The sequence below is a fragment of the Gouania willdenowi genome, chromosome 11, assembly GCF_900634775.1.
Source record: "Gouania willdenowi chromosome 11, fGouWil2.1, whole genome shotgun sequence".
In the NCBI taxonomy this organism is placed as follows: Eukaryota; Metazoa; Chordata; class Actinopteri; order Blenniiformes; family Gobiesocidae; genus Gouania; species Gouania willdenowi.
The window spans coordinates 8,513,953-8,536,372 of NC_041054.1; the positions used below are offsets into that span (position 1 = coordinate 8,513,953).

The 22,420-nt window shown below is 38.0% G+C and overlaps 1 protein-coding gene across 1 annotated transcript in view; it reads right to left on the bottom strand.

Annotated features, from left to right (window-relative positions):
* necab1 (N-terminal EF-hand calcium binding protein 1) overlaps positions 1-22,420 on the bottom strand; it is a 36,824-nt gene that overhangs the window by 4,330 nt on the left and 10,074 nt on the right. Inside the window, exons 6-11 of the mRNA XM_028461967.1 lie at positions 16,465-16,601; positions 9,238-9,359; positions 7,522-7,598; positions 4,798-4,845; positions 2,864-2,976; positions 107-184 (exon numbers count right to left, since the gene is read on the bottom strand). Of these exons, the coding sequence (XP_028317768.1) occupies positions 107-184; positions 2,864-2,976; positions 4,798-4,845; positions 7,522-7,598; positions 9,238-9,359; positions 16,465-16,601 (575 nt within the window). The remainder of the gene's footprint in view (positions 1-106; positions 185-2,863; positions 2,977-4,797; positions 4,846-7,521; positions 7,599-9,237; positions 9,360-16,464; positions 16,602-22,420) is intronic.

Genomic DNA, 22,420 nt, shown 5'->3' on the forward strand with positions numbered 1-22,420 from the left:
ACTGGCAATTACCAACGCAGTTCTCTCTTTCTAAATACATTCAGATCAATCTGAACAAAGACTAACAACCCACCAACTACTGAAAAGGACGCAGACGGATACTTACTTCTTCCAAACATTGTTGTGCTCCCAGAATTCATAGAGAATGAAGCGTGACTCATTCGCCAGCCGCTGCACCGCGATGCTGCCAAGTGTAAAACAAGAGAGAGAACACAAGTCATGCAATTACTAATTATTGTGTTGCTTAATGTCCCCAAACACAACCACTGTATCTCAATTGTTTGACACACTCTGACTGCGCGCTGGGACAAAACTCCACTGTGCAGATTCTCCTCAGAGAAGATTATGTAAGGCAACGTTATGTCAGAGGCTTTACACGCAAACTCAGGCTCAAAATGAGTCCACTAAGAGTTTCACATTGTTAGAGAATTAATGATGAATAAGGGCAAGTTGTTTTTTTGATTTACAGGTAAGTTAAATTCAGATTTTTGTCACATGTTATGGTGTTCAACATGTAGAATGTTGGAGAGCAGAATGGCCAGATGCGCAAAATGAAATTCCAAGCTATTAATTTGAGGTGTTAGTGGAAGAGATCAAAACATAGTTTTGAATTACAGCAAACAAATGTGAGTATAATAAGAAGAAAGTGAGAAAGTGAATGCTGTGTGGGAAAAGATGCATGAAAAAAAAAAGAAAAAAAAAAAGCTCCTAATGAATGTTTAAATTATTTAGTTCCTAAAAATGTTGAATCAAGCAGAACAGGTCTGTTTTTTTTGTCCCCATTGGTTTTATTTTTTGTCTCCTTGCTACAATAACTGCAGCCATCTGTGGGTAAAGCTGTGACAGTCATAATCTGCTTGTTAAATGCCCTAAATAAATACACATAAACACCCACTGCCATCAGTTCCGGGTTTGACAAATCACATTGTGTTTGCTAGACTAATTTATTTGGTTTTCCTCCTCTTAATATTCTCTGTGTTATGGCAGAGAAGCCCACAGCGCCTCAGATTTTACATAATCGCGGTGAACAAACAGAAAAGAAAGAACCAATGTGACTTGGTTTTTTTTTGCTCTCTTTTTATTCGGTCTTAAACGTGACTTGGAAATGCCTCACATGCATTTCTTGGGAAAATATCTTGCATTTGCTATTTTTCACCAGAAAACGGGTGATTGAATGTTTTGACAAACGAACAATTCCGCCCATAATCTCGTTTTAAATCTTGCGCTACGTGTTACGGTGAGATTAGTGATATCGTCATCTGAAGTGTGTTCTTAATGTTTAACGTGTTGATGTGGTTCAGATTATTATGACTGTATTCAAATCTGAAAAGGCACTGATACAAAGACAGGTTTATCTAATGGTGTATTAGTTTTACTGGCAGAAGCATTACACCTCCACTGACATGACAGTAATGAAAGGTTTTACAAATATTTTTTGGGGATCATATCATTGATTTGTGTTCTTCCTGTAAAATGGGTAACTGAGGGCTAGCATCGTAGCCAACGGTTACGGGCATTTTCTCGCTATGTAATTCCGTTTGATTTCAGTCATTCAGTGTAACCCTCCTGTTTTTGTAAACCATTCGAAGCATAAAAATTGTAAAATTAATAACAGTAGTTTACTCTATTACATCACTAGCATGTTTGGTACAATTTTGGGAAGTTTACTAACCAGTAAAGTCATGTAAACGGGGGAAAACGATCAAACGAAAAGTGTAAAGTGATGCGTAGGTGTCGGAAAAATAAGTATGCATTTGTGGAAATGTTGAAATGGCAAATCGGAGCCTTTGCGCCCAGGTTACATATTTATTAGAGACAATGAGGCCCTGAGTTTAATTAAAAACAAAACACGAGTCAGGGAGAGACATTTCTTACCACACGACACTTATTTTTACACAAAACAGAGTCCAGTTCATCAATGTTTCCTCCCTCACAACAAGCTTAACATTTGTTAAACTGGCTAAAATCTATAAGAAACTTTATCGAGATGTTCTTACTTTTACCAATTTAAAGCTGCGCTACTTGAATCTTGAACCATGACAGAGGGGCATGGCTGAATTCGAACCGTAAATCCCGTCCCCCTCTCTGATAATCCCTCCCAGTCTCCTCCTCTCTGGAAGTGCACATAATCGCGCACGAGAGCTGAACGTGCACGACCGGTAAAACACGTCGCCAAGCAAAAGGATGCACAGAAAATATAGGAAAATGGAACATTAAATGACCTGTCGAGAAGGAAAACAGCCACTTGTGCAACCAAAGTTAGTCTAGGACTGAAGACAAATTTGCACCGTGCACGCGCTTCACTATATATTGCGGCAGCCAATGAGGAGGCTCCTTTGTGGTCTCTGCTCACCCCTCCTTTCTCTAAATCCTGTGATTGGAGCTGGAGGGGGTGACCGCCAAGACTTTGTCTTCCGAGGTTTTATTAACTAAAATAATTAATTATAAGGCATAGACAGACAATTTTTTCAGAAATTATTACTTTCATGATATACTATATGATGCTAATTTGAGTACCGCAGCTTTAAAGGAAACATGTTTATATACCGTGAAATCAAGAGTCATTAAAATGAAGAAATTTGAGTTACAATAAAGGAAAATGTGTTTTGTTTATTTGACAATCAACCAAAATTTCAGATCTTGTCTGAAAATCCGAATCTTTCAAACTAACCCACTTCAGTCGATAAGACTTGTGCACTCAGCTTACATTTTGGCTGTATTGGGTTAACAGAAAGAGGAAAAACAGTTGAGCAGACAAAGAAAAATTAAATTACACCAATTGCAAGTTGCAACAAATGGCCTGCTCAGAGATATACACACATTAGTCATCGCTGTAAATGGTGTGAATAGTGAGTAAACTGACTGTAGACAGCCAGTCTGGGCAGAAGCACATTCCATGTACTGTCTGAGCGCCAAACGAAACTCCTCCAGCTCGTCCTCCTGCACTGAGAGCTGCCTCTGAACAATCAAGATGTGCTGTGGACACACACACACACACACACACACAAATCATTTTCAAGAACATAAAACCCAAATGTCCACACAGCTGTGCTGCACAGCGAGATTGTTAAGGTTGGTGAGATGTTCAGAAATATTCAGTCTACGTCTCACACTGACTCAGAATTTCGACTTCAGCTTGCAAATTGACCTATTTTGGTAACTTCTCCAACTTCACAACACGATTCCTGAAGAAATGTGGAGGAGTCGAGTGTGGAAAAAGAACCTTGTTGTAACAGCAGAGAGAGACTGGTGTAGCCATGACAATAGACAGCCTGCTTCTAATTGGGAGGAGAGGACGATGATGGGACGTGAACGTGGCCTGCTGATGCCTGTAAGGTATACGCTGTGTATAGTGCTAATGAGGGCCAGGCTCCAGGGGAATGAATTTGAGCCACTGTCCTCTAAAGAGACGGGGATACCAGTGTGTGTGAAACAAATGTGCCCATGCCACACACACACACACACACACACACACACGTCACACCTTTGTCTTCTACAATGTGCGCCGGGTCATTACTGCGTTTCTCAGCAACCAATTTATTCTGAGTGACAGGCAGCAATAAAACACGCAATTTGATTAATTCTCACTCATACGGACACGTTTGAATCTAATTAGAGGTGAAACATGGCAGCTACATGTAATATGTCTGTGCACGGATTCATTAGTGCAGCTTTGTAATACTCATGTTGATGCAGAACAAGTCAAACAAACCATTTAATGATGAGGATTGTTGGGGGAATTTATTAGCTGACAACAACGCCAGCCGTTTTTAGGCTGTGGCTGTGTATATATTTGAATATTTCTACATTATAATAAGGTTCTAGGGAAAAGGGTGTAAAAAAAAAAAAGATAATTTGTCTTTATTCTTCTTATTTTACAGAAACTGTGCAAACTTCTGATTTCTAGTGTTTGACCTTTTAAAAGCAGCACGACTTTTAAAAACAATGTAGTTATCAAAGGTGACATTTATTTAAAGTTTTAAGACAAATCCTCACTGTAATTGAGTTTCTTTTATATGTACTTGTACTTTTTTTGAGTATATTTCTAAATCAGTAGTTTTACTTGTACCTAAGTAAATTTTTAAAAAAAAGAAAAATAATTTGTTACATTTCTACACTCAACCGTTACTTATTTTTTGTTTTAAAAGGACGTGTTAATTTGAAAAATAATAATATTTAAAAAAAATAATAATAATATTAAAAAAAATAATAATAATGACTCGAAAGTCTATTTCTGATACAAATTAATGTAACAAAATTGTATTATTCATCTTTAGAGCGATCATCTAAAGTGCTTTCATGTGATGGGTTCGTATTGCGTTGATGTATGTGTGATGAAGAGCATAAATCAGTGTTTGTGTGAAGTGATAATCACTGAGGTGTGACATGATTAAAGCAGTAACAGCCTCCCTGTGCCAGGTTGACACTGAGGGAAAACACACACACACACCTTTAAACACAAGTTAGAAACACTATAAAACAAACACTAACAACAATAAAAAAAAAACATGTCAATAAATCTACACACAAATTTGGGAGTTTTGTGTAGCATTTAGTTTGTTGCATGTGTAATTCTGGGAACCCTTGACGAGAACCAACCAGCAAGTAGTACACTGAATATTACCAGCAGGGCCAGGCCGTGAAAAACCACTCAGGTGGCTTTAAACCCTCCTGTTGCTATGACAACCACGACCTATAGACTCTTAGAAGGATGTCGTCCTCCTCAAGTCTTCACGATATGACACAGAGTGACCCCCTCAACACATCCAGAGGAAGATAAAAGGTTATAATACGAACCGATTTGCTTTCCAACACCTCCTCCTCCACTGGTTCCAGACGAATCTCCTGCAGAGGGAAAGCAACAGATGTGCAGTCAGTGACGCTGATTTATTATTAAACCAATGCATTCAACTCAAAAGCTAAAATGTTCATGAAAGCTAAAGGAATCACAGAGGCAGGGGTGACATATGTGATAATAAATCAACCGCTGTGGCACCAACATCCACCGACTATGGGACACATTCATACCAAGGATAAGGCGTTGAGTGTCTGAGGCACAGACCACATGTTCCCGTTAGGATCCTCTTTTAATAGAACACAGTTTATATTAAAACAATTCAAAAATGAAACTAATACAGAAACTCTCATAAAACCTATTTGTTATTCCATTGATTGACTTTTGAATTCATAAATGAATTTTGGACTTCGAAAATTAATTCATGATTTTTTTTTTTTTTTAACTTCAGAAATGAATTCACTTTTTTTTTAATTCAAAAGTCAATAACTTCATAAACGAAGTTTTGACTTCAGAAATGAATTCATTAATGATTTTTTTACTTCATAAATTAATTAATAAAGTAAGTTTTACTTTAAAAATGAATACATTAATTATTTTTTTTACTTCCTAAATTAATCAGTAAATGAAGTTTTAATTTCAGAAATGAATTCATAAATTGTAAAACGTCAAATTTGAAAAATCTTTGTCAGCTTACTGATATTAAAGTGGGGACACACTTTTAACAGCCATATGGAATTTAACATTTCATATCTTTAAAATATTTGACAAATTATTACAAATTATATATATGCTGTATATATATATATTATTTTTTTTTACTAATGAAACATTTTCAGATAAATATTATTGGCCACTATCGCAAGATATTTACTATAAATCGAACAAACATTTTAATACAGATTTTGTAATACAGAATTATTATTTTTATTATTATTATTGAAGAATAAATGCAGACAGAGTTTTGCTCCTTTTACTCTATGTGGTGTTATTTCCTTTATACATGCATATGTGAAAGTGTCAGTGTGTGGGTGGGTGTTGTTGAGCCATTATTTGGGTTCTTTTTTTGAACGAATAATATACGGAGCAGATGGTTGGACGGTGAGTGCTGCTACCAAAATAAGCAGATTGTGGTGTGTGTGCGACAGTTTAGTTGGAATAAGTCTATCAGGGGAGAGCGGGACAGGGAATGCTCGGTCAGATAATTAGGCACAGCTGTAGCAGTGTGTCTGATTATTCTACTCCTTATGTCACAGTGAGCAGCTGGGACAAGAGGTGTGTGTGGGGCACAGCCAGCTACGCCCATGACACGAGGAATAGGGGTGTAACAAATCATTGATCTGCATCCATATATTGATTGGTTAGGCTAGTGGTTTCCAAACTGGGGGGCGGGTGTGCGAGGGGATAGAATGCAAGTACACTGTGCTGAACATCCAGCATAAAAAAAAAACTTGGTAACATATCACTTGAAGTTTTATACATAAGGCTGACATTACACTATCATTGTCTGTCATTAGTCGGGGTGGGAACCTCTGGGTACCTCACGATACGATACGACAATAACAATTATCTCACAATATGCGGTTATTGATATATTGGTCAGAAATCAATCATAACGAGAAAGAAAAGATTAAGTGAAAAAATACAATTTTTATTTTATATTTCTGAAAGACAATACATTGAAAAAGTGTCCCATGAACAGTGACACTATTTTAGTGCAACATTTCTGTAAATAAGTGTCAACATACCAATGTAAATGAATAAGTGTCTCCAATCTTGGTTCCTTCAACAAACAGGGACAAAATTTATGTGAAAACCTACCTGCACATTTTAGTGCAAAAGCAAAAAAAAGTTTAGAAAAAAAAATAAAAAATAATAATCGATAGCGTGAGCATATCAATAATCGATCGTGCAAAAAATATCGCGATATATCGCTATAAGGCTGTCATTAAGTGTCGATTGTTACCCTAACCCTATCACTAACCCCACTATATCCCTCCACCTAACACAAAAAATGCCAACATAGCTCCAAAGGTGTCATAATTTAGTGAACGACACTTAATGACAGTCTTCACGACACCTTATTCATACTAATTACAGATAATGATAATAACAGATAATAGCCTTATGTATACAACTTCAAGTAAAGTGTCACCAAAAAAGTTATTATTACTGTTCCACAATATGTGATTGAACATTTAATGTTTGTTTTTTTACTGAGTTTTGAAGAAAAATAAAATAATTGGTCATATTTTTTAATCTATTTTGTTGAAATGATGTTGTGTTTTACTGACTAACAACACAGTCAGTGAAACACAACACAGCTCTTTGTTTTTGTTCATAAAGAATGATTTTTATTTCATTGTCTGAAACCTTTTGGCAATAAAATTGTCAAAACATCATAATTGTTTGGTATTTTTTTCTAGCTTTAGGTTCAATGCAACTGATTGGGTTAAATAGGTATATAATATTGTCTTAAATCGATCAAATACCTCTGAATTAAAAAAAAAAAAAAAAATGAAGCCGACTTTGTGATATTGGCCAATATCCACGTCCAAAGAATCAATATCATATCATAATGAAACTGGTGACTAAGCTAATGTGGCTACTGGCAATAGAGACTCAAATCTGAGACCTGTTCCAATGTGAATGTGTCCAGATAAAGAAAGAAATGCCACAGAAATATTAAAAGGTTGAAAAAAAAAAAAAAAAAAAGGTCAAGTCACCCTTTGCTCCAAACGGTCGATGAGCTTCTGCAGTCTGTTGACCTGAATGGTCCAGTGGTTGTCTTCATCGTAAACACCTGAGGAGAGAAACGCAGCAGCGTGTGGTGAGGGGATGAAAGGTGAGCCGTGCGCCGACTTTATTCCAAACAATCCCCTCCATCGATCGCTTCAACTGAATACTATAGTTAGTGTCGTAGTGTCTGGCGGTGTGCCACAAGACATTTAGAGATTTCCTTTCATGTCGTGCGACAGACTACCGTGCCAATCAATAGGAGTGCTTTGAGCCCTATATTTAAAGTGTATAGAGGCTTTGCAGAAAAACTGCAAATCTCCTAGCAACCGCAGCAGGAGCAGTAATGGATTTATAAAGCAGGAGTGAGTGTGTTCAAACAAAGACGTAAAAGCACACAACAAGCAGGGGAAAATAGAAATTACAAGGACACCGAGGAATGATGTCTTTAAGCTTAGGAGAGAGTGGATGGTAGTTTAGGGTTCTGCTGATTTGTCTTAAAACTTTAAATAAATGTCATGTTTACGTTGATAGTGTTGAATTTACAATGGGTCCAAAAGTTAGATGGCTCAGTACGACACATGGATCTGTTGATGCACATGAAGCTGTCCTTTTTTTTGTCGATATCCAATACGCCAATATTGTCCAACACTTAATTTCCCATTTCCGATAACAACCAATACTGAAATATACACAGACTCCCACAGCCCCCAACCTAAGTTTACGTCACATTATATATACTATATCTGCAGTGAAATAACACATTAATTCAACTTTTAACTTTTCATTTTAAAGTTGTGCATGCTAAAATAAACAGGAGCTTTTTGCAACATTTAGCATCAAACTACATTTAACAAAAAGTTTGTGATTTTTTTTTATGTTTCTTTTGACCAGATTTACAGCAATATTTGTGAAATATCTACTTGTAATTTAGATTTAACATTTAACATTTAAGATTTACATTTAGATTTAACATTTACATTTAGCATATAGCATTTAGATTTAACATTTACATTTACATTTAGCATTTACATTTAGCATTTAGATAGCATTAGATTTGGATTTAAATTTAAGATTTAGATTTAGATTTAATATTTAACAATTAAAATTAGGTTTTAATATTAAACATTTAGATTAAGATTTAATATTTAACATTTAGATTTAACATTGACAATTAATTTTTACGAGAAAAAAACATCACAAATTTCACAAATATTACTGTAAATCTGGTCAAAAGTGACGTCAAAAATTCTCATGTGTTTTTTAAAGGTGGTTGGTTGCTAAATGTTGCAAAAAGTAGCTGTTTATTTCAACGTGTGCAACTTTACCTTCGGTGCCCCATATTCATCAACAATATTAGTATTAAATGGGATTGCAAATTACTGACTTTGTGTATGTTGCCTAATTCACTGTATATTCTCAATAAATGGAGCACTGATAACATGATCTGCATAACGCATTGGTGCATGAAACCAGGACACAGATGCTGACTTTATAATAGGGCATCCTGCAGACTACAGGCTTCAGCTACAAATATGAGCATACTCTGCAACCTCAAACCTCCACCTGAGCCTCAGAAAGGTACACCGTGACATCGAAGGCCATACATATAGTAACACATGCACACACACCACAACTCATAAACAACACATGATGTAGTTGCAGTTGAAACTGAGGACAGATCACACATCATAGACCTATAATACCTGAATTAACCAGACACAGGAGAGGATTGTTGGGTGAGATGCTGCTGTTTCTCTGAAGCCTTCGATTTGAGCGTCGACCTGACCACTGGATGGGCAAAACCTCCGGCTTCACCGGGCCCTGTCTGCAGGTGCACAGGAGAGTCATTTAGTGTCATTCTCTAAAACAGGATGCAGAACGTGCGACCAGTACAAGACAAAACCTCATCTGTAGTGGTATCATTTTAGAGCATGGAGGATGCCGCAAGACGTTTAATGTTAACCAGAACCACTAGGAACGAGTGTATCATGTTTTCTTGCAGTCTGTGCCTTCTCCTCGACCTCTGCTCTCTTTTCTGTTTCAGGTGTAGTGATGCTGGAGCATCAACTAGTTTGGAACACTCGGATAGATTGATCATTGGTTCGCGGCTCAACTAGTCTGGAACACTCGGAGGGAATATCCTTCTATCTTATTCTGTTTGCCCTTCTGTTCACTAACCCAACCAGTCAAAGCGCATGGCTGCCACCTCTGAACCTGGTTCCGCTGGAGATTTCTTCCTATAAAAGAGAGGGAGTTTTTTCTTCCCGCTGTCGCTAAATGCTTGTTCAAGTGGATCTTGTTGGGTTCTTTCTTTTTTACTATGGGCTCAATTTTTAATTGTATTATTATTTTTTTCTTACGCGCTTTGAGATGACTGTTGTAATTTGCACTATATGAATAAAGTTGAATTGAATTGAGTCATTCAATCATTATGAAACATGGTTAAGGCCTGCATTGATTCAGAAGAGCCTTACAAAACAAAAAATATTTATCTGCACACAAAAAGTAAACTATTATATTACTATTAAATGCAGTTATTGTAAAAGTCTGTAAAAGTTGGAGTTTCCAAATGAACCAAATCAAAGAATGTGTGTAGTTCCTGTGATTATACAGTATGTGTGTTACCTCTGTGAGTGTATTCCACCTTCTGCTCACAGAAAAAATGAACAGATGGATGTATAGATGGTAGGGATGTAACGGTTCACTCAACTGCCGATACGATTCGATTCACGATACTGGGTTCACGATATGATTTTCTCACGATTTATTTTACAAAATGGGACTGTAGACAAATGATGACTGAAAAATATTCCTTAGAAAATACTGTATTATTTTCTTTTTATTTTTCATTGTCAAAAAAGTCCCTTGATAAACTATTCAAAACAATGCAATTTAACTAAGAATAAATCTTGAATGAAATAAATAAAGGAATAACACAAATGAAGAAAATGAATTTAAATTCTGGTTCTATAGTAAACAATGCAAAACTGCATAATAGTTCTTTTTCTTTTTAAAAGTGCAACTGAAAATGTATTTTGTGCCTTAACAATTGGACTTAAAAAAAACAAAAACAGTCATTTCACTGATTTACGTCAGATATTCGTTTGGACCAGCAGAGGGCGCTGGTAACCCAGTGGTCGGTTGGCATGCAGATATTCTTGCAGTGAAGAAGAGATGCTATGCTAGTTGACAGAGCTAATCGAAAAACGTGACTTTTACAGATATTCACGTAATATTACAGATATTCATTCGGTGCTAAAGGGGTAATGAATCATTTATGAACATGTTTAAGAGTAGAAGGCGGCCAGAAAGAAAGTAGTAGCAGATTCCGCTCACAGCGTACGCTGCTGGACAAGAGAAGAGATAAATATATAGCGCTCTCTGCTGTTTAAAAAAAGTACTGCGATTCAATTTTCAAAGTATCGATGTCAATCATGATACCTATGAATCGATTTTTAACTGCCTTACGATTAATCGTTACATCCCTAATAGATGGATGCATGGATGGATGATGGATAAAGGATAATTGAGTTCACTTTATGTGAAGCTCTTTTGTGCAGGTTCAGTGTATACCTAGGTAAAGTGAGGATGTGTGTAGGTAGTTTTTATATTTGGATTGTGTTGGGTTGACAGTGACGTTAATGGCAGTGACAAGGTACATGCACCCATAGGGTGACATCACCTAGGATTATCTGCGGTCAGGCTGTTTGAGTTCATACTTTGAAGGGTCCGCAGGGTGTCTGTGCTGTGAGTGTGTGTGTGTGTGTACGTTGTGTAAAACACAAAAATCTCTCGATTGTTGTTCATTTTTCTGAACATCAGGTAAACATTTGTTATTCATCAGAGCCTTCATGTGTTCCCTTGGCATTCATTTCATGCTCAACTTGCAACGGCTTATGAATTTTCCTCAAGCAGCGTGTTTGACCAAAAAAAAAAAAAAAAAAAAAAAAATAATCATGGCTCTTACATCATCAATCCAGCTGAATTATGTAATTACTGAGCAACACTCATGCACTCTTCTTCTTCTGGAGTTGCCGCAGAAAGTCCTCTTCTATCCACTCTCACTCCATCTCAACTAAACTGTTTATCATGTTCAATTCTGAGCCACGCACTGGTTTAGTGTTTGATTCTACCTATTCTCTGAGAAATCCTTTTCCCGAGTAGGTTTCCTCCAGACACTCTTGCTCCAAATGTTTGATGGAAGCAGTGCCACAGGTGAAAAAGATGGTTCAATCCTAAACTCACCTCAACTTTAATTCCAATTCACTGGCATATGCCTGAAATGATGACAATCAGTGTTGAAATACATGACTTCTTAATCAAACAAATTGTTTTTCAAAACACTGTCCGTGACTAAACCACTAAAGCACATGTGTCAAACTCAAGGCGCGGGGGCCAAATCCGGCCCTTTAGAGCATCCAATTCGACCCGCGGCAGCAAGCAAGAAAAGTCAGAGAAACCATGAATCATTGTGTCAATTACCAACTAATTCAGTTGTAGATATATCCAAATGAATACACAAATTCAATGAAACTTTACAGTATCGGCAAAGCTCACATTTTCCCCACGCTTATATCACATGATGACAGCCTTTTTTTAGCTCAGACTATTAAAAGAACTCTCAATTTTTCCAAAATCCTGCAATTTTCCTCAAATGATCCCACCATATTTCCCCAAATTGCATAAAAATGGGTCACAAAACCTAATAAATTGACAGTGACTTATCTGTCTCTTACACTATTTCTTTGATATAATAAGTGCCGTGCATATTTTATCAATCGTTTATATGTGGAAGTGCAAACTAGAGCACATTAATGATTCAATTACTAATTTTCCCGCCTAAAATCTAAGATGAACTGCTCCGTATTCAGGAATTTAAAAAGAAACATAAATCTAATTGTAGAATGGCTGTAGAGTGGTTCTGTTTTGTTTTCAGAAATGGATTTTTTTATCTGTTTTTTAAATTTTATTCATGAGAATTATTAAGTGTGTATGTTAAAATATTCTCTTTGCCAGTTATTTGGATCAGTCATCCTGATTATGGTACCATGATCACCCACGCTTTAAAGGCTTGGAGGAAATTTACATCTGAATTCAACCTATAAAACTTGCATTTCGGGTCTAATCACACTTTATTCATTATGAAACTTTTATTTTTCAGTCCTTGTAATCAGTGCGTTTTGCTTTCAGTCTACTAAGCGGCTCAGATTCCCACAGTTATGATAAATACCCCCTTTCATCGGATGGCGTGTGGCTCATTCACAGCCATTTTTAGAAGCTCATTTTGACCCCTTTGGAGGAAATCGGTATGATTAATCAACAAGCTGTCATCGATCGCTTCTTCACCCTGCATAGAACCAAGTAGAGGAGGAAGTGGAGGAGGAGGAGGAGGAATAGAAGGAGAGGTGAAACAGGCAGGTTCCTCTTTATTCTGTCAGTCACTCGCATTCTTTGTTATGTAGCAGCTTTAATTACTACAGCAGCCGCTCAGATTGTCAGTATGAACAAAACCCAGCTACCTTCGTGACCACATTTTCTAGCTGCTGTATTAGATGAATGACATCAATTACAGGGGGAAAAAAAAACAGGAGTCACATGGTTACTTTAGAAATCATGTTTGAGAGCCTGAGCTGAAAGAAAGCGTTCTCTGAGTCATAGCGTTCCTTTTCACACATCCAAAAACTGACCACAAAAACCTATTCACAGCCACTGGAGAAGAAATCACAGAATGTTTGAAAAAGCCCGAGTGACTGCATTCAGCCACATGAGAAATATGTTCTGGAGTGCAAAAAGCAGCTGGATGAGAGGCAGCAGCTCAGGGAACAAGGGACACTCACTCTCAGAGTTGACGTGAGAGGCTAATAAAGAGAGGAGGGGGTCAGTAAGGGTCTGTTTGACCTAACTGTCCCTGTCTGTCATTTTCTGCTCCATGGGAAAAAAATCCATGGACAAAAGTCTGTGATGGACACGGCGCTGCGTTCGGTTAGCAACACCCTTTCTTTTATTGGTGCTATTCATTCAATCATCAAGTGCTTCTACATCAGGGCTCTTCAAATCCCCAGCCTGCGGTGCACCAAGAGAGTAGAGAAAAATACGCTTCATGAGGGTTAAGGGATTTGAAAGACTTAAACAAAACACTGCAAGGGACTGATATACGTTTAAATAAATGAAAACACGCTAACTTTACAGTACGTGCAAACACACATTGCATTGGATCTACTAACAACACGTGCAAAATAACACCTGGCGAGGTGGATCTGCTATAACAAACAAAATATTGACACTATAGATGCAATTAGATCAAATTTGAATTGTGTGAATTGCACATTTATTTATTGTGTTTGACAGACAGATGTTAAAGCTGCTGTCTGGAGTTTCTGAGAAACATCTCGATGTCCCGCCCTAAACAGCTCCACTTCCTCCTACTGCCTCTCCCAATCTACCAGAAGCCACACCTCTACTTTTCTGCACACGCATTGTGCAACATAACAAGGTCGCATTGGGTAGCATTGATATATGTCTATGGGTCAGGTAAGAGCCAAAATCATATTTATCTGTTTGCTGTTGTGACGTGCGGCCTTATTTCTGTGCACAGTTCCGCATTAACGTTGATTGACAGTCTCAAAAACAGGAAGTCGAAGCCTATTGGCTGGGCGCACTCAGCAATTGTTTCCATTTGTATAGGGGCCTATAGGTCGAAGGAGGGACTTATATACATGAATGTATATGAATGACCACCGGCAGTAGACCATAGTAAAAGACTAGTTAGGTATTTTTTCACATTTGAAAAGAATCATACTCCAGATTTAAGGATGGCTGCCGTAAACATTTTTGGAATGAATTAATCAAAAATATTTGTAAAATTTCAGATGAACAATTTTTTCTTTTGTTCTTATTTCATCTGCTGTTGCTCTTGTTTTGCCCATTTAGATAGTTAGGTAATCGGGCCCTGAATGTGCAACCCTGCACTGTCGAAGTGAGTAAAAACACGTCTTATTCAGCTTTGAAAATTTAAATAAACCATAAAACTATGGGTTACCCAAACTGTTAATTCAGGAAAAGAAAGCTAGCTGAGTGGCCTCCTTTGCAGTCATAGAAAACCTAATGATTCTTTACTTAACAGCTGGATATAACCACTCCATTAAGTAGCTCATGCATTAATCACATAACTCGTATCTGAGGATGCAAAACTTTCAAAACCAAAAGCAACGTTTTGTCCATTCGTGTATGATCTGTCAGGTTTCTGAACAAAACGACTTGTTTGGCTCTCCACTAAAAATGTGTTTCACATTTATTTTCAAAGGAAAATATTGTGCATGTTTTGTAAGAAACATAATTACACCTGCAGTGCAGATACGCACAAAAAGCCTGTCGTAAATCTTGTGCATTTGTGAGTCATCACTATTAATGAGCCAAGCACACTCAGGGCACATATGATTTCAGTGCAGAGCCCCCCCTGAGAACATGGGACTCAGATGATTCATCAGTGGTCCACTCGTTGTGGCGGTGTTTTATTTCCCATCAGCCTTTTCATAAACACCCTTAAATTAGCTCATCATTTTCTAGTTTGCACACACACAAGCTTGTGCTCGTGAACCAAGCCGCATTTTACGCATTTTGACGGTGAAAGGTTTGGACAACAATACAGCAGGTATCACATCTCATTTGCTCACAAACAAGTTTTTTTGTTTTTTTTTTGTTTTTGTAAATTACAGTAATTCCTGTAAAGTAAAGTTTGCAGAAAGCTGATTCAAAGACACATCAATGAATATAAAAAAAATTAGAAATTCTAATTCTATGAACCAATAAAAACATTTTAATTTATCTGATTAAAACTAGACTCAGACCAGATACAAACATCCATCCATCCATTTTTAGACCCACTTGTTCCTGTTTTTCAGGGTCGCGGGGGTCTGCTGTTGCCTATCTCCGGCTCACACTGGGCACGAGGCGGGGGTACACCCTGCACTAGGCGGGGTACACCCTGGACAGGGCGCCAGTCCATGGCAGGGCAACACACAGACAGACAACCACTTACATTCACTCCTACTAGAGACTCAAATCAACCGAACAGTCATGTTTTTGGATTGTGGGAGGAAGCCGGAGTATTCAAAGGAAACCCACTCAAGAATGGGGAGAACATGCAAACTCCACACAGAAAGGACCCAAGTGCCCACCTCAATTGAACCCAAGACCTTCTAGCTGTGAGGTGGACGTGCTAACCACTAAGCCACCGTGCATCCTCAGATACAAACATAGACAAAAAAGTCAGTCAGTTGCTAAATAATCTGAGCTAGATGTGAAGATGAAAGGTTGGTGTGAAGGTGTTGGACATGACTTGACTTTAATAATTGAACAGTAATTGACAGACTTCATATATACTGTATCAGACATTTAAAACCTTTGTTTGCTAAAACTAGCTGTAACTTTCTGACCATTTGCTCAACAATAAGTTTATATGAACACCCATCTGCAGCTTGGCATTTAAGAGACAAACTCCAAGTCGTCAGAGCCTTCACGCACACACAGGGTGACTTTCATGAAAACATGAATTCTAGTAAAAACCATCAAGCTTAGGTCCAGATATCTGTACCTGAATGAACTGAATTTGCAAAAGTTCAGTTGAATGTGCATTAATTAATTTTCCTTTTGATGGAACCTTTAGTTTTCTCATTGTTAATGAACATCTGTGTTAAATCTCTATTGTAATCATTTCAGACATTTTTCAAGGAATTCCTGCATTAGAAGAGGATTTACTAATCAGGGAATAACAAATGTTCCAACATCGTAAATGTTGGAAGAGCCTAAATCTTTGTCAGCGTCTTTAAAAAACACCTTAAATGGAGATGAAAACGTGTCATTTCTAGGCTAACCGTGTGTGTGTGTGTGTGTGTGGGTGTGTGTCAGATGCTACAGAGCGTTGCCTTTACTTCTCCTGGCGGGTCTGCTCGGCCGTGGTTTCCATGGCGCACTCTAGGGAGCTTTGAAGCGAGTGCAGCTGATTGGTCGTCTCCTTCAGAAGGAAGCGGGTCACAAACTGCTCCAGGTGGGTGGACTCCTGGTAATCCTGCCAATCAAAGAAGAGAGGACGAATCAGAAAGGGCAGAACACACAAACACACACACACACACACACACACACACACACACACACACACACACACACACACACACACACACAGAGCCGGATTATATAAATGGACTTCACTAGGCAGAATGTATTTTTTGGCCCCTCCTCCATTGATGATTTGAAATCTGAAACTTACCAAAGTTAGTATAGTAACTTATTATAATAAGAAGTTAATTCACATTTTACATAGCGTAGTCTTGTTGGATCTTTGTATACTGAAATAAATTGTGTCGGACATTTTTTTAAATTATTATTATTTAGACGTTATTACCCAGCTCTATTAAATGCTATTAAAATATCCTTATCTTATCCATTGTGAGTGTCATTTTTAAGGCAGTAGTAGCAGTAAATCACCAATAGGTATCAGCATTGCTATGTAAACAGAGCAAATGAGATAAATGTTGTAAGCTATTGCATTTTGCCGAAAATCTTAATTAAATGTGTATATTAAATTGAATAGTTAAATAAATAGTCAAATATACTTGATTTATTTATTTCTTTAAATGTAGTTTTACAACAAAAACAATAATTGATCAAAGTCAGTGGAAATGCCACAAAGACCCTTTTATTAATCACTAGCAGCTCAATATCAACATTTTGTGCCACTTTTGACTTTTCCCTTCATTAAGGCTGAAATGTGTGACTAAATTCTGTAGTGTTTTTAAACCACATTAAGCACGCTGTCCCTTTAAGAAAGTCAGCTGAGCTGCTTGGTCCCTCTGTCTGGCCCCCCTGCCAATCGGGCCCCAGGCACGTGCCTAGTTTGCCTTTGCGTTAATCCGGCTCTGCACACACACACACACACACACACAAAGAAACAACTGAATGTAGAAAAAGCCTCTCGTGTCTCTCCTGCCAAATGAGAGTCATTCAATGTCCAAACCTTCTCTGCTAATTAGAAAAAAAACCCAGAGAATCATTCATGTAGAAGAGATTTCACCACACAAGTGCTACTGGGAATTAGAGGAGAGAGACACGAAGGAAGATCTGATTTTATTCCCTCTATCCACTCATCTGCTAAAATCTGGTCCCTCGACAGTGTTGGATTAAGTCTGATGTTGCCAATTAGACTAAAGAAGTATTTAAACTAATTGAAGTAAAAGGCAGGCCTTTAAGATGTGGACATAAAAGCTTTGTAAGACCAAATTAAATCAGTTCATTCAAATGATTTGTCACCGAACTAAACAGCTGAGTCAAGTTCATCAAATGAAGACCGTCTGAGATGTAAGATTTATCTGTTTTGTATTTGTTTAATTTGTACGTGTTGCTTTATATACAGTATGTGTGTCATTTACAGTGTTTGGGGTTTTTGTTTGACCTTCATGCTGACACACACGCACACACACACGCACGCACATGCACAGATTATGAGAGTGAGTCAAAACTGAAGTGATAAAGGTCAACGTCCGGGGATCAAAGCATAGATTACCTCCAGTGTTCTGTGATGTACACCTTGGCAGAACTCTGCAGAGAGTTTAAATATCCTAAAGACAAAGAAGAACCTCATTTCTGTTTATTGATGGCTGACTAGCATTTCAGTTAGTTTTGATTTTTAGTGTTTTTTTTAATTGTCTTACTGGTTCTGCGCATATGCAAAGAAATTAAACATGTGTCGTTCCTGAATGAATTTCTAATCCAGTGCCATTATCAACATGTTGGACTTACTATGAGTTTTCCTTCAAGACTTGTGTGGGTTGTGTTGTGTTCAAAATCGCACACTAATGTACTACTCATACGAAGTCTGACGTCAAGATTAGCACATAGTGCATTCACCTCAGCTCGTATGGAAAGATTGAGTACGCAACATTTTTGAAGTATGCACAATGAGCACACTAGTCATATTCAACCGCTCCATGATGCATTGCGAGCGGAACGTGAAATTGTCCCGGGACCGACTTCAAGCTAAAAATCAAACATCCTCTTTTCAAAACAAAAGCATCTCTTCTTGTCTTCCATTAGTTTTTGTACATCAAATGTCCAGATATTGATATTCTACTTGGTCCCTTTCGCACTTAAAATGTTTTCAGCACTTTCAAATGTGGTGAATTAACGGAGATATTAAGCACCAGTGTGCTTCAGGTTTTTGTCGTCGTTGGTTCGAAATGCATCTTGGGAAACTTGGAAGTACACTACAGTGGGAACGCTCATCATTCTAATCATCCTAACCATCCTTATAGTTTATAGTAAACAGTATATACTCACTGAGTTTGTAATGCATAGTACGGAGTATGCTATTTCGGACACAGCCTTGTTCCCTCTCAACATGACACAATATGCTATAGAAGTATCACAATACTAACCTGTGTTTGGATGCTCACTCTGGGAGCTTCTCCGACGCACATGCACTATATATATAGATCTATACGATATACGTACATAAAAACTCGTGTTATTTTTCTGCATAAAAATAGAAGCACCTGGCAAATGTGCTCACATGCAGACTCCCCCCCTCACACGCATCCCCTGCCAGAGACCACCCACTCAAACACATGAACACAGAGCTTCAGTCAGACTCAGAGGCTGGTGCAGCATCTGATCTCTGTTGCAACACTGAATAATAGCCAGGGAAACATTTCACACTCATTTATATATTCACGATCGTAAGATCAAAGAACCTTTCTTTAGTGTTTCATAGTGCTGAACGTAGAGGATGCTAGCAACGCTAAAATAAGCTGAGTGAAGTCCTGGCCAGGGTAGGGGTCAATTACATTTTTAAATTACAATTACATCTTCAATTATCCATGTTCAAATACAACTCAATTATGATTACGTTGACCTGCATTTTTTCCAATTCCAATTACCATTACTATTTTTTTCCTTCAAAGTTGATTACAATTACGTTCTGAATTACTAAAGTTTAATTACAATGAATCATAATTACTGATCTTTCTGTTAGCATCTCTTATGATAACGTCTTAAATCAGTTGTAAAATACACTAAAAATATTACCAATCATCTCATTTGTTTTTCCTCTCTTGGTTACATTGTTATGCTTCCTTATCCATGAAGATATTTGTAATAATATTTTTGGTGTGGGCGTATATATTTAAATTATGTATAGAATTACCATGCCAATTACAATTACAAAGTCAATTATCTGAACTCAATTACAATTCAATTACGATTACAACACCTACAATTTTTTTAAAATTACAATTATAATTACATCATAAATATACAGTAATTAATGAGCAATTATGTGATTACAATTATAAATGACCCCAACCCTGCCTGGCTCTCTACAGTAGTTACATATTCATTCTTTTTCACGCAGAATACAGAGTGATTTGCATCACTCGAGCATAAATTTGGACATGTGTGATTAAATTATGAGACCCAATGATTATAGCTTTAATTATAGCATTGTTGTCTTTATTTCAGATATTTTAATTGACTTTGGAGTACAGGTTCAATACCTTTTAAAACAATTTGTGGATCAATATTGACTCAGTTTCTTCTAAAGCTTTTGGAGACCATCACGTACTTATTTTTGTGCTAATTAAAAACTAAATACAGATGACAAATGAATGGGTTGACACCCACGCGGCGTTCATGATTAAAGGTTTCTGCCTCTGTGAAGATTGGAGGCGAAATCTGAGATCTGCAGTAGATATGATATCACGGACGACAAAGGGTGAGAAAAGGGGAGGAGAAACCACACTCCTGCACGATAATGAAACCTCGAGCGTCTCATTTAATTTCATACACTTTTCCTCATCAGCTCCTATCATCCGTCAGGCTCTTATTCTTTCTACAGACTCGACATGCCTCGTGATGACATTAGAAGCCCTCATTGTCTCCACCATGGGACACGTTACATGATTATGATCACATACATGATTACCCTGAGGTGTTAGAGCTGTAGGCTTTCACACCATGACATTAACATTATACTACACATGGAATATTTAAGCAATAAAATGACAGATCCACATTATTAACTGAATCATATTTTAATTCATCAGGTGTTTTGTCAGCATGAATGTGCTCTAGTACCTAGGTTCCCAAAGTGGGGTACGGGTACCCCCAGGGGTCCGCAAATTGTCATGGAGGTACGTGAATAAAGATTTAAAACACTGACAACATTGGAAATTAGAATCTAAATAGAGCAGTTAATGTTAATGCTAGGTTAATGTTAATGCTAATGCTAGGTTAATGTTAATGCTAATGCTAGGTTACTGCTATTGCTAACTAATGCTAGGTTAATGCTATTGCTAAGGTAATGATAATGCTAGGTTAAAGCTAATACTTGGTCAATATTAATGCTAGGCTAATGCTATTGCTAGGTTAATGCTATTGTTAGGCTAATGATAATGCTAGGTTAAAGCTAATACTAGGTCAATAGTGCTCAGATAATGCTAGGTTAATGTTATTGCTATGCTAATATCAATGATGATGCTATGTTATTGCTAGGCTAATGCTAAAACGCCAATGCTAAGCTAATGCAGTGTGACGCGGGCCAGCATCTGCATCCTCATTTGTATTTTCTTTGAGAAATGCTAGTTATTATTATTATTATTATTATTATTATTATTATTATTATTATTATTATTATTATTATTATTATTATTATTCCTCAACAGGATAGGTACAATTCACTGTAGGGCTACATTGTTTATGACGTTACACTATTATGTTTTTTAAGTTTGCAGGAGTAGGGGGTACATGGCTTAAGGTTAATTGTCTGAAGGGGTACGGGACTTTAAAAAGTTTGGGAACCACTGCTCTAGTAGCTAGGTTCCCAAAGTGGGGTACGGGTACCCCCAGGGGTATGCAAACTGTGATAGGGGGTGCGTTAATAAAAATTATTTTTCTTCAACATGATAGGTAACATTGGGGGACAAATTCAGGATTGAGGTCAATTACATTGTTCAATTACAATTCAAGTACAATTACCAGCATCTTATCCAATTCTTTTTAAGAAGGGGGACCGGAGGGTGTGTTCCAATTATAGAGGGATCACACTTCTCAGCCTCCCCGGTAAGGTCTATTCAGGGGTATTGGAGAGGAGGGTCCGCCTGATAGTTGAACCTCGGATTCAGGAGGAGCAATGTGGTTTTCGTCCTGGCCGTGGAACTGTGGACCAGCTCTACACCCTCAGCAGGGTCCTTGAGGGGTCATGGGAATTCGCCCAACCAGTCCACATGTGTTTTGTGGACCTGGAAAAAGCATTTGACCGTGTCCCTCGGGGATTCCTGTGGGGGGTCCTCCGGGAGTATGGGGTATCGAACCTCCTGATAGGAGCTGTTCGTTCCCTGTATGACCGAAGTCAGAGTCTGGTCCGCATTGCCGGCAGTAAGTCGAAATCGTTTCCGGTGAGGGTTGGACTCCGCCAGGGCTGCCCTTTGTCACCGATTCTGTTCATAACTTTTATGGACAGAATTTCTAGGCGCAGTCAGGGCGTAGAGGGGGTCCGGTTCGGGGGCCTCAGTATTGCATCACTGCAACATACCGTGACCTTCAACTCTCACTGGATCGGTTCGCAGCCGAGTGTGAAGCGGCCGGAATGAGAATCAGCACCTCCAAATCAGAGTCCATGGTTCTCGACCGGAAAAAGGTGGAGTGCCTTCTCCGGGTTGGAGATGAGGTTCTGCCCCAGGTGGAGGAGTTCAAGTACCTCGGGGTCTTGTTCACGAGTGAGGGAAGGATGGAACGAGAGATCGACAGGCGGATTGGTGCGGCGTCTGCAGTGATGTCTGCACCAGTCTGTCATTGTAAAGAGGGAGCTGAGCCAAAAAGCGAAGCTCTCTATTTACA